At 34.1% G+C, this 14,946-nt stretch overlaps 1 protein-coding gene across 8 annotated transcripts in view; it reads left to right on the forward strand.

The window, feature by feature from the left end:
• macrod2 (mono-ADP ribosylhydrolase 2) overlaps positions 1-14,438 on the forward strand; it is an 862,720-nt gene extending 848,282 nt beyond the window's left edge. For 7 of the 8 annotated variants that reach the window (XM_017358720.3, XM_073919424.1, XM_073919423.1 and 4 more), the window contains 3 exons: positions 8,216-8,269; positions 10,386-10,460; positions 12,953-14,438. In XM_017358720.3, coding sequence (XP_017214209.1) covers positions 8,216-8,269; positions 10,386-10,460; positions 12,953-12,984 — 161 coding nt within the window. In that variant the 3' untranslated portion in view covers positions 12,985-14,438. 8 annotated transcript variants of the gene reach the window in all.
• The last annotated feature ends 508 nt before the right edge of the window (positions 14,439-14,946 follow it).

Consider the following 14,946-nt stretch of genomic DNA (forward strand, 5'->3'; position numbering starts at 1 on the left):
TATAGTTACCATGCTCTTTTCCCCTGTGTCCTGTAAGCATATAATGTATATCATATCCTGAGAATTCCTTCATGATTACTGCTCTTTTGTTTTGGCCACTGTCTTTGACTTTATTGTTGGGTTTAGAGGGGATGAGGAAAGATGTTGATGTCCGCCTGACACGGCCGGTCATTATTTGCGCGGTGCAGTCGATTTATGCTGCCTAACAATGGACCCACAAGCCTCTCACAAGCTCTTGAGCGAATGGTTGGTGGAGGATCTAATTTTCTGCTTGTCTGAATATGAATATGACTTACATCTGCCCCCAACCCCTCCTCCCGTTCTCTATCTCCCTCGCTCACAAGTTTCCTCTACCATGCTTTGTGAGTTGCCCTGCACTGACTGTAAAGATACCACCCACACGACAAGACCATCAAACTTTCATTACGCCTAAGTGCAGTTAATTTCAATGGAAGCATATGAAGCAAAGAAAAGACGACAATTTATTGAAGCTAGACTTGAGTTTGCTCAGCCGCTGTGCAGAAAAGAATTTACTGAGAGTCCAATAGAATTTCTCAGGTAAATAAGGATAAATTACTCAAACATTTTATTTCATGGCATAGACTTAGGTGATATGTTTAAAGCCTATATCCTTCATTATTATAATAATAAAATAAATTGTAAAAGGGTTAGTTATCCCCAAAATGAGAATGTTATTTTTTACAGCAGTTTGTAGAACAATAAGAAATTAATTTACATTAAGAATACATTTATTTATATATATTATTTATACATATTTACATGTATTACAAAAAACTAAAACATTTATTTTAATGTGTGTGTTTTTTTTTAATAATTAATGAACATCTGTGTTGTTCATTCATCTTTTATTTTTTGTTAAGAGCTTTCTGTCTCTACACTAGAGAAAATATGTTATACTTACAGATCACGATTTTTTTCCAGAAAATACATTTCTAAAAGTGGAATTGACTTGAAAATTTTCACGGATGTTGGTAACAACCAAAGAAATCCATGTATGCAAAGAAAACAAATCAAATAACTTTTTCCAATTAAAATCGAAATAAAGTATTTAGATGAATGGCATTGTGTTTTCAGAACACTTATAAGTCAAGGAGGAAATAAAATATTAAGTTATATATATATATATATATATATATATATATATATATATATATATATATATATATATATATATATATTGCCCTTAATTATATTCCAGTGTATCTTGAATTAAGTTGTTCTTACCTTCATTTAACCATTCATTTTCCTCCGGCTTAGTCCCTTTATTCATCAGTGTTCACCACAGCGGAATGAACCGCCAACTTATCCAGCATATGTTTTACACAGCGGATGTCCTTCTAGTTGCAACCCAGTACTGGAAAATACTCATTCTCACACATACACTGTGGCCAATTTAGTTTATTTATTTTTCTCAGAAAACATATTTTTAAAGGAGCTGTTGACTTCTTGATTTGACTTCTTCTTGATTTTCCCTGGATGTAGGTAACAACCAAATAAATTTTTTATGCAAATAAAACAAATCAAATTAGTTTATATTTAAATGAAGTTATGTGTGATCAAATGAAATGGTGCAAAAGTATTGTAAAATGTTTTCAGGGAAAGAAAATCAAGTTGTAGAATGGTCCAGCCAGAATACAATTTAAAGATCAGATTTGATAGATGAGCCCCAGAGAACCATCAAGATTTTTACACTGTTGAAGTCAGTGAAAAACTCACATTTGATCAATTCATGTGACTTCAATATCTATATGAGTAATCCTTAACCTGGCCATCACTAAAAAAGGCTTTTATATAAAGTATTAAGTACATTTCAATAGTTCAGTCCTTTCTCCTTGTTTCATTTCATTGTTATACACATAACTCATTTTTCAGACGTTTTTTTTTTATGTTTATATTGTAAGGGTTTTTTTTTTTTTTTTTTTACCAAAATCTGGTTCAATTCCATGTCAACAGCTCCTTCAGAAAGATTATTCCCAGGAAAAAAAAACATGACGTGTTTAATATTTATTTTTCTATATATATTTTTATTTCCTTTAGTGGAAGTGTTTTTGTTTGTTTGTTTGTTTGTTTGTTTGTTTGTTCGTTCTTATTTCTACCCATAACAAAGTTTCTACCCAAAACTCAGCTATAGAATAATGTTTTGTCCTGTATTTCACCTAAAAAAAAAACATTGCTGAGCACTAGTAGACATTTTTGTCACATGAACACAGCCTAATCAATGATAGCCAGTTCTGCACAGTTAGCACAGTTCTGTTCCAGTGTCAGTGACTGAGAGCAGAAGAGATACAGTCACACATTGATTTACATAAGTTATAGTAAAATAAAATATGAATAAACATGAGTAGATATGTTAACAAGACAGTGCAACTTTCTGAAAACTTCTCCAGTTATATAAATATCCATCCTGACTCTCAATCCCACATTCCACTTATTCAAATTTGGCTGCCTCAACTAAAATAAACTTGCAATGGTTGCTCAGAAATCTCTCAGATTTAGTTTTTCTGAAGATGAATGGAAGTATCATGAGTTTGGACGGACATGACAGTAAGTAAATGATGACAGAATCTTCATTTTAGCCCTTTAAACATCAGATTGCATCAGAAGCGTGAAATCTGTTCTACTGTAGGTAGACGATTCAGTTGTTTTCTCTCACATTTCTGGAGAAGCAGACTCAAGTGCCCATCTACCCTCCATGTCACATTTCACAGACTTTTTCCTGCTTGACAGCCTTTGGCTACTTTATTTGTTTCACGGCACGTCAGACTCTCTTCCCGAAAGACCGAACTCATACTGTTGTTGTCGGCTGAAAAGCTAAATTAGAGAGCTGGCGAATTTGCGCTGCATCTCCTGCCGTACGGGCCAGCAGTTGGAAGCAAGCGCCGGCATTGATTGAAATTCCAGCATCTTGTTTTTAGGTTTTTTATTTTTTCAAAGGCTGGTTGTTGTGTTTTGATCAGTGCTGCTTATTAGAAACCCAAAGTGGCAGGGCTAGCTCTCAGGCCTGACATTATTATAGGAAAGAGAGGGAGAGACAGCACATCAGGAGAAGCCAGAGTCTCAATTGAACTTCTAGCTTTATGTGAGTGGCAGCCCTAACTTTCTCATTTCAGTACCTGTCCATGCACTTAAAATGCTGTCCTCTGTTTAGGATAACTAAAAGTGTTAAACGTGTTTTAAAGGCAGGATCTGCACAGCAAGTCGTTTGCTTTATCAGATTTGTTTTTGTCTTGTTGATTGAATAAATAACCTTATGATGCATACAACAAAACTGGGAGGAAAAAAACTATTTATATTAATTAAATCTTAAAAGGCATCTATGATGAAAATCAACTTCATGTATACACATGTCCACAAAAAAAAAAAAAAAATTGCAAATAAACTGGGATTAAAATATCTGTTCCAACTCTCTGTTTAAAATGTTTTAAAACTGAGCCTGTTTGTAATAAAGACAGTAAAATCACCCCTTAATTCTTAACCGCTATAATCACCACGGTCGCACAGTGTCAGTGTACTGCAAACGGCATTTGCGTGTGACTCATCATGTCAGAAAGGCTTGAATAAACTCCACCACAAATACATGAAATTACTTGGTAATTTTGACTGAGCTGTATTTCAGCTTCCTCGGAGTCTGTCTCTGTCACTTTGCTGTTTACTTGATGTAGCACATGATCAAAAGCAGACGCATGTGGGAGCGGTGGGGGGTAAGAAGCAGCTCATTTGCATTTAAAGCCACAGGCTACAAAAACGGCTATAGTATACTCAGACACCATAATGGGCAGATTCTAGAGGCTATAATAAATTATCTGATGGATATTTTGAGCTGAAACTTTACAGACATATTTTGGAGACACCAAGTCTTATCTTATGTCTTGTGAAAGGGTTAAAATAGGTGCTCTTTAAGATATAATTTATATATGTTTGTTATACATTCACCTTATATCAAAACACTAAGATTAGTACAATTGTTAAAAGAAAAATTGTTACAGTATAAAGGCCATATGAAATGAACATGCTTTTGTTTGAGGAAAAAATACATTAACAACAATAAATGTTTTGTTTTATTGGAGAATATTTTATATAAAAGGCATTACGCTTATTTCATGACAACTTTAATTGTATAATGTGATATCATTTACATCTTTTTATAATAAATGGTTTCCCAGTTCTGGGTTGCGACTGGAAGAGCATCCACTGCGTAAAATATATGCTGGATAAGTTGGTGGTTGATTTTGCTGTGGCAACAATGAATAAAGGGACTAATAATGAATAAAGGGACTAAGTTGAAAAGAAAATTAATGAATAAATAAATGTCTAATGCATATACAATATGCATAATATCAGTGTATTTGTTGAATGCCTAAATATGAAGAGGAGATGCATAAAATGAAAATAAATAAACAATCTAAACAGTATATATTGCCCCTAATCATATTCCAGTGTATCTTGAATTAAGTTGTTCTTACCTTCATTCATTCATTAATTTTCCTTTGCCTTAGTCCCTTCAACATGGGGTCGCCACAGCAGAATGAACCACCAACTTATTCAGCATATGTTTTACACAGTGCATGCACTCCCAGCTGCAACCCTGTATTGCAGCTGTTCCAGTATTCCATACACACTCATTCACACACATACTCCGAAGCACCCAGAGGAAACTCACACAAACTCCACACAGAAATGTCAACTGAACCAGCGACTTTCTTCCTTGTGAGGCAACAGTGCTAACCACTGAGCCACCGTTCCACCCATTGTACTCATCTTAAACATCAAATTTTAGGAATAAACATAACATATTTCTATTTATTTTACTTTGATACAGTCTGCATTCTAAAAAGTTACATATAATTAAAGATGATATAAATTGAATATTTTGAAAATATTTTAGAAAATATAAATTATGATTAACTTTTTGCCATAGGAGTACACTCTAAAAATGCTGGATTATCAAATATTAACAGTCCCAATATTTTTTTTGTTATTAAATTATTATAATTTTAAGCCATCTGCTTGTCCATATTTAACCAAGTGTTGCAATAAGACAACCCACCATTTACAGCAGGGGTGTCCAGTTCTGTTCCTGCGATCTACCTTCCTGCAGAGTTCAGCTCCAACTCTGATCAAACACAACTAAACCTAAACCAAACTAAACCCGAAGAAGCGCTTGTTAATTAAAGACAGGTGTGTTTGATCAACTTTGCAGTAAGGTAGATCTCCAGGAGCAGAATTGAGTTAAGAACAATAAATAAATGAACAATCGAAAAATGAACAATCAAACATATAAAAACCAGCATACTGTTTCCACTCAGGTAAAAATATTTTGTTTTCAGATTTTTTTCTTTTCTTAAAAACAAGACCAAAATACTCATGACAAATATTTTGCAGCGTACATTTCTGCACCGCCTCTGCGCACACGTTTGTGACTCTTTGTTTACTCCAGCTCTCCATTTGTGCAGGAATATGTATAAATGGGCAAGCGAGGGACGGCAAGGAGACTTGCTTCCAGAAGTGGGCGGTAATGGAAACAGTGCTGCTGAATCGTATCGCACTCGGTTTCAATTTCTCCCTCTACGGTGCCGCCAGACAAGAATGAAATGAAATGATGGTGGCGGCGTTTGCTCGTGCTCTCCCTCACCTTGCCTCATCCACGCTGCTCTATTTCACCAATGAAAGGAGCCTTTTTTCCCCCAAGTTCGAAACACAAATCCATCACTTGCAGCTTTGCGCCGTTAAATCAGTGCGGCCACAAGGGAGAGCGAAGCGTCTGGGCAGCTTTTCTTCTGAAAGGTTGCATTAAAGCCATCGTCTGGAGTTGTTGAAACGTTAACACCGTAACCCCAAGAATTGTCTCTCAGACCGAAAAAGCTTGTGATGAAATAAGCATGAAAGCTTGTGGCATCACAGTGAAAATAGAGGCCGTGATGTTGAAGCGCCAGTGATTGTACGCTTGTGTTCAGCTGATGTTTGTTAGTATTTTTTGAGATCTTCATGACGGTAAATATGGTTTTTTTGCAGACAAACGCTGTCGTTCGTGAGTTGCATCAGCCGTGCGTGTATGTGCCGCTGGAAGGAGATTTTTTTTCCATGCTGGGGTGTTTAGAGTAGAGAATGTTATTGTGGGAGTTTGAATTAGTTTGAGAATGATAAAGACTCAAGGCGCTTTCTAATTAATTTTCTATGCTTCCCCTTTCATTTGTTTTGTTCCTCTTGAAGGCGAGAGGCCATATTTTTTCATGTTTAAATATTATACATGGGTCTCATAGTGAAGAATTCAAAGATGTGGTGTAATCTCTTATTGAAGTTGATGTCTTGGGGGTGTTGTGGTGTAATGGTTAATGATACAGACTGGAGGTGTAAGCCCAAAATAGTGACTTGTGAGTGCTTAAAATTGATACAGCAATTGCATTTTATTCCCTTGTATGACTGATATAAGGGCAACACGGTGGCTCAGTGGTTAGCATTGTCACCTCACTTGTTGGTTGCTGGGTCAGTTGGCATTTTTTTGTGGAGTTTGCATGCTTGCCCCATTCAGGTTTCCAGCTGGGTGCTCTAGTTTCCCCTACAGCCCAAAGACATGCACTATAGGTTAATTGAAAAACTAAATTGGTTGTAGTGTTTGTGTGTGCATGTGAGAGTGTATGGGTGTTTCCAAGTGCTGGGTTGCTGCTGGAATGGCATCCGCTGTGTAAAACATATGCTGGATAAGTTGGCGGTCCATTCTGCTGTGGCAACCCCCGAAGAATAAAGGGACTAAGCCAAAGAAGAATGAATGATTAATATGTGGTGACTATCATGCATTTTTAACTATTGTTTAAAAAAAGACATCCTGTAAAATGTCATTGTCCTCATATTTAAAACAAGAGACCTCTTTTCAGTTGAAAACAAAGGAAGAATTTTTAAAGACAGCTGTAAATTGAAAGAAAACTATACTATAGTTGGGGGGGAAAATACTATGGAAGTCAATGGTTACCAGTTTTCAGCATTCTTCAAAATATCACCTTTCAACATAAGAAACAAAATCCAAAGCAGAATTGAAATAAGTGGATGGGGAAAAATGATAACAGAATTAGTGATTTAACAATCCCTTTAAAATAATATATATAAAGATAACATTTTAACACTGTATTTTGATGGTCCATTTGGGTATTAGCAGACTGTCTGCTTAATATCTGTTGATAATGCTCCTTCAACAGACATTTAACCGACCATAAAAACTTTGCTAGTACATGTCAACTAACACTAACCCTAACCCCAATTGCATGTAGATGCAATGTAACTAATTGTAACTAATTTCCTGGTTAATTTAACAAACGGAACATCAAAATAAAGTGTGACCCATTTTGCCCGTTAGTCAAAAGTTATTTATCAATTCAATTACAATAATGTGTATTATATATATATATATATATATATATATATATATATATATATATATATATATATATATATATATATATATATATATTGTAATTATATATAGTATACTATAATATGAACTTATTGAGAATTTTTTTTATTTTTACATTAATATCTAAGTCAAAGTTAGCTTTATTGTCAATTCAACCACATGCACAGGACACACAAAGAATTGAAACTGCATTGCTCTCAGACCCTAAGTAGACCCATATAATATTAATACAAAAAATTTAATTAAAAAAAGAAATGACAATAAATACAGTTACATATAATATAATATAATATAATATAATATAATATAATATAATATAATATAATATAATATAATATAATATAATATGTTTATATCTGTATATGACATATCTATATAAAGTTTGACTGATTGACAATGTAACATTATTTCACTCATATTTTGATTTCATTTCCACAAAAGATATTTGAAACTTTTTGACATGCTATCTGAATTTAATATGCTTTCTATGTATATAAGATTTCTTTTGTAAATTTAATTTGACTTTCTGACTCTTAAAGTGAACGTCTCATCTTTGACCCGTGAATGTGAAATGTGAATTTTTAAAGAATCTTTCTTATCTAAATAAAATAATAAATCGTGTTTTGGAGGATGAAAGAATGTGTCTGCTCTTCCTGGAAAGGATAATGAGGAATCCAGCCTGTGCTGCTCATATAAATGCAATAAAATCAAAAGAAAAAAAAGACATGGAACTTAATACATTATTATTTTTAATGTATGTAGTTGTTTTTTGTTTGTTTGTTTATTTAGAAGCTGATAAAAATGTCACCGCAACCAAGGAGAACACCAGCAGCAGCACTAAAGGTAAAAACAAAGATTTGTAATATTTCTTATCTTCTTTTTTTGTGTGAATTTCAGAGAGGAAATATGAGAAGGAAAAAGGATTAGAAATGTTACAAGATTCGAGATTCAGGCCTTAAAGTTTATGCAGATTTAATTTTTGGTCATGATTTAAATTAATGGTATTTATTTAATTATTTTAATAAATGCAGATAATCATATGTTACATTTCCATTAATACTGTATTTCTGTTATTATTTCATCCATATTGATATTAATAAATGTATTTGAAACATTAAAGCAGACAGTTTACTTACATTTACTATAATTCAATTTAGTTTTTATAAAATCAGAATTGTACTGTAAATGTAAATAGTATTTTAAGTGTATAATGTTTATTTAATTGTATACATTAATACAGATCTGTATATGTTAAATTGTCATTAATATTGTGTATCTGTAATTATTTCATCCATATTGACATTTTATTTTCAATACATTTATTTGAAACATTAAAGCACTTAAGTTGGTCAGGGTTCATTTTGATGGTCCGGTTGTTGAATTTAAGTTACATTGCATCTACGTTCTCACTAGATTATAAGTAGACTGTTAAGTTGGGGTTTGGGTTAGTGTAAGTTGACATGCCCTTGCAAAGTTTCTTATTGTTTGTTAAATGTCTGTTGAAGGAGCTGTATCAACAAATATTAAGCAGACAGTCTCTAATACTCAAATGAACCATCAAAATAAAGTGTTACTCTAAATCCTAATAGTAATTTAAATTTAGAATATTTATTTAATTATTTTTTATAAATACAGATCAACTTATGTTAGATTGTCATTAATATTATATATCTGTTTATATTTCATCCATATTGAGATTTTATTTTTAGAAAATGTATTTGAAACATTAAAGCAGACATTGTATTTTAAATTAATAAAATGTAATTATTTTAATAAATACATATAAGCATATGTTAAATTTCTATTAATACTGTATATCTTATTATTTCATCCATATTGACATTTTATTTTCAATAAATTTATTTGAAACATTGAAGCAGACACTTTACTTATATTTACTATCATTTAATTCAGTTTATATAAAGTCACATTTGTACTGTAAATCTTAATTGTATTTTAAATTGATCATATTTATTTAATTATTTTAATAAATGCAGTTCAGCATATGTTAAAATTCCATCAATATTGTGTACCTGTTATTATTTCATCCATATTGATATTTTATTTCCAATTCTTTTTAAAACATTGAAGCAGATGCTTTACTTACATTTACTATTATTTAATTTAGTTTATATAGCATTACATTTATATTTTTTAATAGTATTAAAAATGTAATGTTTATTAAATTATTTTATTATATATAGATTAGCCTATGCTAAATTGCCATCAATATTGTATCTGTTATTATTTCATCCATAATAACATTTTATTTTAAAAATTTTCGAAACATTGAGGCAGCCACTTTACTTATGTTTACTTTAATTCAGTTTTTATAAAATCACATTTGTAAATGTTTTTCGATGTAAAATCTCTTTGACCGTTATATAATAAAAGTTGAGAGAATATAAAATACATGAACGCAATCTGAACTCGCATCACACAATAATGTATGAACACATCCATCAGCGACTATAGGTCATGACTCTGATTCAAATGCATGCTTTAATATTCACTCAGAAGAAAGAAAAAGCTCCTGTGGAGATATTTTTACATTATAATTTCAGGCTGTGGACCTTTTTGGCACTTTTCGAACAGCTGAGAGACACATACTGTAAAGAAACAGGATCGTAAATGTTGCATTTGCTCAAGTAAACCCAAATGTGTGCTTAATTATTCATCCAGAAGACAGAAGGGTGCGTTTGGATGTGTTTTTAGATGATGCACAGGTGTATCTCCTCGTCCTCTTGCTCTTCGCTGAAGCCTCCGTTGCCTTAGGCATCGCCTTTAGCATCCGCCACATTTATTTCAACTAAGAGAAGTGCAGTAGCCAATGAGATGTTACCCAGTGGCTTCTAACTTTTAATTCATCTGCTCAGCTGTGATCTTGAGACATGCTTTCACTTCTCTCTGACTTCTTTCCTCGTGTTTCCTTGTTGTATCTTGTTTTCTTAATGTCTAGATGAAGTGAATGCCCAGGACAAGAGCTCTAAGGAGCCCGACTCCGCTCCAACTGACAGCAGACCAAATTCTGAAGGTAAAAGCATTCAATCAATGAGCATGTTTACATCTGCGCCAATACTCTGATAACTCCCAGAAATCAGCCTATTGAAGTAACCTTTACATGCAAACCAATAACCTGGCAATGCAAGTAAAATACATTTACAAGACCCTATTAATGTATCAGTTTGTTTCCTCTGAGTGTCATTAAAGTGTAAAAATTAGCATAAACTAAATGCAATCTGTGGCGAGGGGGCGTGGTCGAGAGCCGTGGGAACGGAATCCAACGGAAGGAGCTCTGGACTATTCACCTTATTCTTATTCGCAGCCAGTTGAATATTTTTTGCTCGAGACTTCCGGTCTCATTCACTTCCATTCATTTTGAGACGTTAAAAACTGCTCTTTTCGCTGTTTGATGTTGTAAACTGATATTTTCTTATTGTATTATTCTACTTAGTCTGTATAGTAATGCAAACATTTGTTTGTAGCGCAAGTAGTTTGACCATTTTCTGCCGTTTATTATTCCTAGTTATTTCTCCCATAGGCGACTGAATCAGAAGTTCTAAAACAATTGTAAAAACAGGCGCACTTCCGCATTTTAGAATAAGCTCAATAAGAGGAGGAACGATGGCAGAGGAAGCCGAGAGAGGACCGGGCCCGGACATATTGATTTACTTTTGCTTTCAGTTTGACCGTTTGTTTTGGTTTAGGAGACTGCCGTCTCTGTTGTTAATAAATGTTTTAAAACTGCGTCGGTTCTCCGCCTCCTTCTTCCCGGCGGCCAAAGGGCCATAAACTTCATTACACAATCATACTCTTAAAACAAAACTAACTAACAAAAATAACACATATAGATCGCATGAACAACAATCAGCAGCAGTTACATATACAATAAAAAATAAATATATATATATATAAAAAAAAAAAAGATACACAAAACTAAGTAATTGAGGATCTTATAATAACAAATGGACTTGAGATTGTAATAATACCCTAACTGGGTAATTCATTATTATTTATGTTGATATGTTGATTGATGTGTTAAGTAAGTCATAAAAAAATGATGTTTATGCAGCATTCTGATTGTAACATTGTCACTACATGAGATAAAAAAAGATAATTCTCTGAAAGAATTCATCATAGCACATTAATTTCCAAATTATCAATTAATTTGAAATTATCTGTAAGTTTTTTAAACAACACACCTTCCAACCAATTAAACAAACTCTGTTATAAACTATTTTATTGCAGTTTTGAACCAGTCAAAATCAAGAATTTCAACAGACGATAGCAAATTTTCTTGAATGATTTGTGTTTACTTTTATCATGACCAGATTAAAGTCTGCTTACTGTTCATGTTAGATACTTAATCTTCAAGAAATGTCTTAGCCTCTCATTCAACAGCCTGCTCTCAACTTTTTTTACACCCGTACTTTACCCACAATTCCTTCTTCCTTCCTGCTTCATTCACTTTTTCTTTTCTAATCTGGAACTGCGGAGTGACCCTGATTTTTCCGAGTAAACGTGTTGGCATGCCTCCTTAAATTGAGTTTGATGAATTACCTGCATGCCCACCTCACGGACATTAATAAATCAAACACAAAGCGTGTGTGATCGGAGCGCAGAGATGACGCAGTGCGAGAAAGCTGATAAATCATGTGTGATAAGAGTTTTGCTGTGCTGTCATTTCAGGAACCCTGGGGTCAGCTTGCCTCTTAGGGGCCGCACATACAAACTCCCAGCATGCCATTTATATTCACTAGTTTTACGTCTGACTGGAAAATATTTAGTACACTATCTTTATGTGTATCTATGCAAACAGTAATGTGTATGTATTGATATTGTTTGTATATATTTTTGTCAAAAACATTTATTCCATATAATTTTAACAGAAATCAAATGCTGATGGATGGATGGATGGATGGATGGATGGATGGATGGATGGATGGATGGATGGATGGATGGATGGATGGATGGATGGATGGATGGATTGGTGGGTGGGTGGGTGGCTGGAATGATGCCCAACTCATGTATGTTAATAAATTAAACACACAGTATTTGGATGGATGGATGGATGGATGGATGGATGGATGGATGGATGGATGGATGGATGGATGGGTGGGTGGGATTGTGGGTGGGTGGCTGGAATGATGCCCAACTCATGTATGTTAATAAATCAAACACAAAGCATTTGATTGGATGGATGGATGGATGGATGGATGGATGGATGGATGGATGGATGGATGGATAGATAGATAGATAGATAGATAGATAGATAGATAGATAGATAGATAGAGAGAGAGAGAGAGAGAGAGATAGATACAGAGAGAGAGAGATAGAGAGAGAGAGATAGAGAGAGATGATAACAGTTGGTTTGATTGATTGATTGATTGATTGATTGATTGATTGATTGATTGATTGATTGATTGATTGATTGATTGATTGATTGATTGATTGATTATTCTGGATCATTAGTGATTTTCCTAACATCTATATTTCATTCTGCTTATGTGTTTGCTTTTTATTAAGATGGCCAAGGCAAGAAGAGCGCACAGGAATGAGACGACAATCAGCCTCACAGGAATGAGTGCCGGCAAACTGTGTGAAGGCAAACATCACACCAATTTTGTCCCACGCCAGGGAGTCGCCCACAAACACTGGGAAAAAAAAAAGAGTTGACCCCCACCTCATTCACCATCTTTCCTTCTATTCAACCTGTATTTCCTTTCCTCTTCCTCATCCTGATAATAAATCAAAAAAAAATCTAAATGTATAGCTATATGAAAATAAAGGAACAAATGAGAGATTTGAACATATCAGAGAGAGTGCAGGGATTGTGGAGCTGGAGGAGGCCGCTATACCTCACTGACATGCTGCTTGATCCATACTTATTCTCATTTTATATTTGATGTTTTTTTTTTTTTAATATGGCATCTTGGTGCTGGATTTGAATTAGGCAGATCGGTCAGAATGCTTCCTAAAATTATTAGTTAACCTTTGATTTGTTGTCAGTGCATAGCCAAGGCTGGATTTTCCACTAGTAGTGCACGACGATTCAAACCAAATGCGATCTGTTTCCACCAATTAGTCTTTCTTTCAGGTGAAAAAAAGCAAACACTAAAATGGCTGTAAATGTCCGTTTCTGAGTGAGTGCGTGTGCGTATATATCGACGATGTCACTTTAAAGATTTTCTGGCTTTGCGTGTGAGCTTCAGAACCAAGTAGGGTCAAACGAGGAGAAACGTGGCTTGATTGCTATCTGCTATGGAGTGGTGACATTCCTCCCTCCTGCACGCTTTTTTTTAAGAGGTGTCTGTTCGCTCTTCTGCTTTGAAACGACACATCACGCTCACAGAGCCGCCCTTTAATCTCTCAAATGAGCAATGATCATGTTTTATCTTCAAAGCTGCTCTGAATGCCTGTTGAAAAAAAGGAAAAAGCCTCTGTTGTGTCAGACTGACGTGGCCGTTTTTTGACGAGTGCGCTAACGAATTAATTCCCTCCCTCCAACGTGTTTAGATGCATGCCAGCATTGTTTCAAATCTTTTATTTACAGTCCCTCTCTCTCTCTCTTAGTCGTTTCACGAGCAGTTCTCAATATTTTGACCAGATTGTCTCTGCATCTCTAAAAATCTGCCTTATTTCATGAGATACGTAGTAAATAATTAAAACGGTGATGGAAAATTTAAAAGGCCAATTGTAAGCGTGTGGCTTTGAATGAATTAATGCTACTTAAGATGATGATTGATGCATTTCTTTCTTTAAACAACGATAACAATGACAAAAAAAATCTATATGTTTTACGTCTTTTCCTTTGGGTTCTAATTTGGTTGGTTAGTTTTTCTTGCATATGATTTTTTAGGTTGTTGATGATTAAACAGTGTATTCAAGAAGTTGATTTCCTCCTTTAAGTGGTGCCATACTGTATATCAGATGAATTTCTGCCTTCATCCTTTGATGTTTGCTTTGCTATAAAACAACTATGAATAAAGGTATAAAGTTGTTTCCCTGGGAATTGAAGTCTGTGAGTTTTATGGTTGTGTGCTATAATTAATCTATCAATATTGTTTTGTTTGATAGCTTACAGCATTACATGTAGTTGTACAGTGAAGAAGTGACAACTACACTCAACACCAATAAGGTACATGTGGAGCTAGTGTTTCTTCCCATACTGATAAACTTCCAGTGAACGGTTAATGTGACTTTTTTCCATTTCATATGGTTCCTTTTACAGCATCAATGTTCATTCATTCATTCATTCATTCATTCATTCATTCATTCATTTTCTTGTCGGCTTAGTCCCTTTATTAATCTGGGGTCGCCACAGCGGAATGAACCGCTAGCATCAATGTTGTAATGTAATTAAAATATAATCAGTTAAATAGACTTTGGCATTCATTTAGTTGCTCAAGCGTAAAACTAAATGAAAAGCCATTTACATGCACACACTTGTCAGAATTAGTGGGCTAGCGAAGAAGCTCCATTGAATATACTGAGGCAAAATAAATTGTTAAAAAAAAAAT

The sequence above is a fragment of the Danio rerio genome, chromosome 13, assembly GCF_049306965.1.
Source record: "Danio rerio strain Tuebingen ecotype United States chromosome 13, GRCz12tu, whole genome shotgun sequence".
In the NCBI taxonomy this organism is placed as follows: Eukaryota; Metazoa; Chordata; class Actinopteri; order Cypriniformes; family Danionidae; genus Danio; species Danio rerio.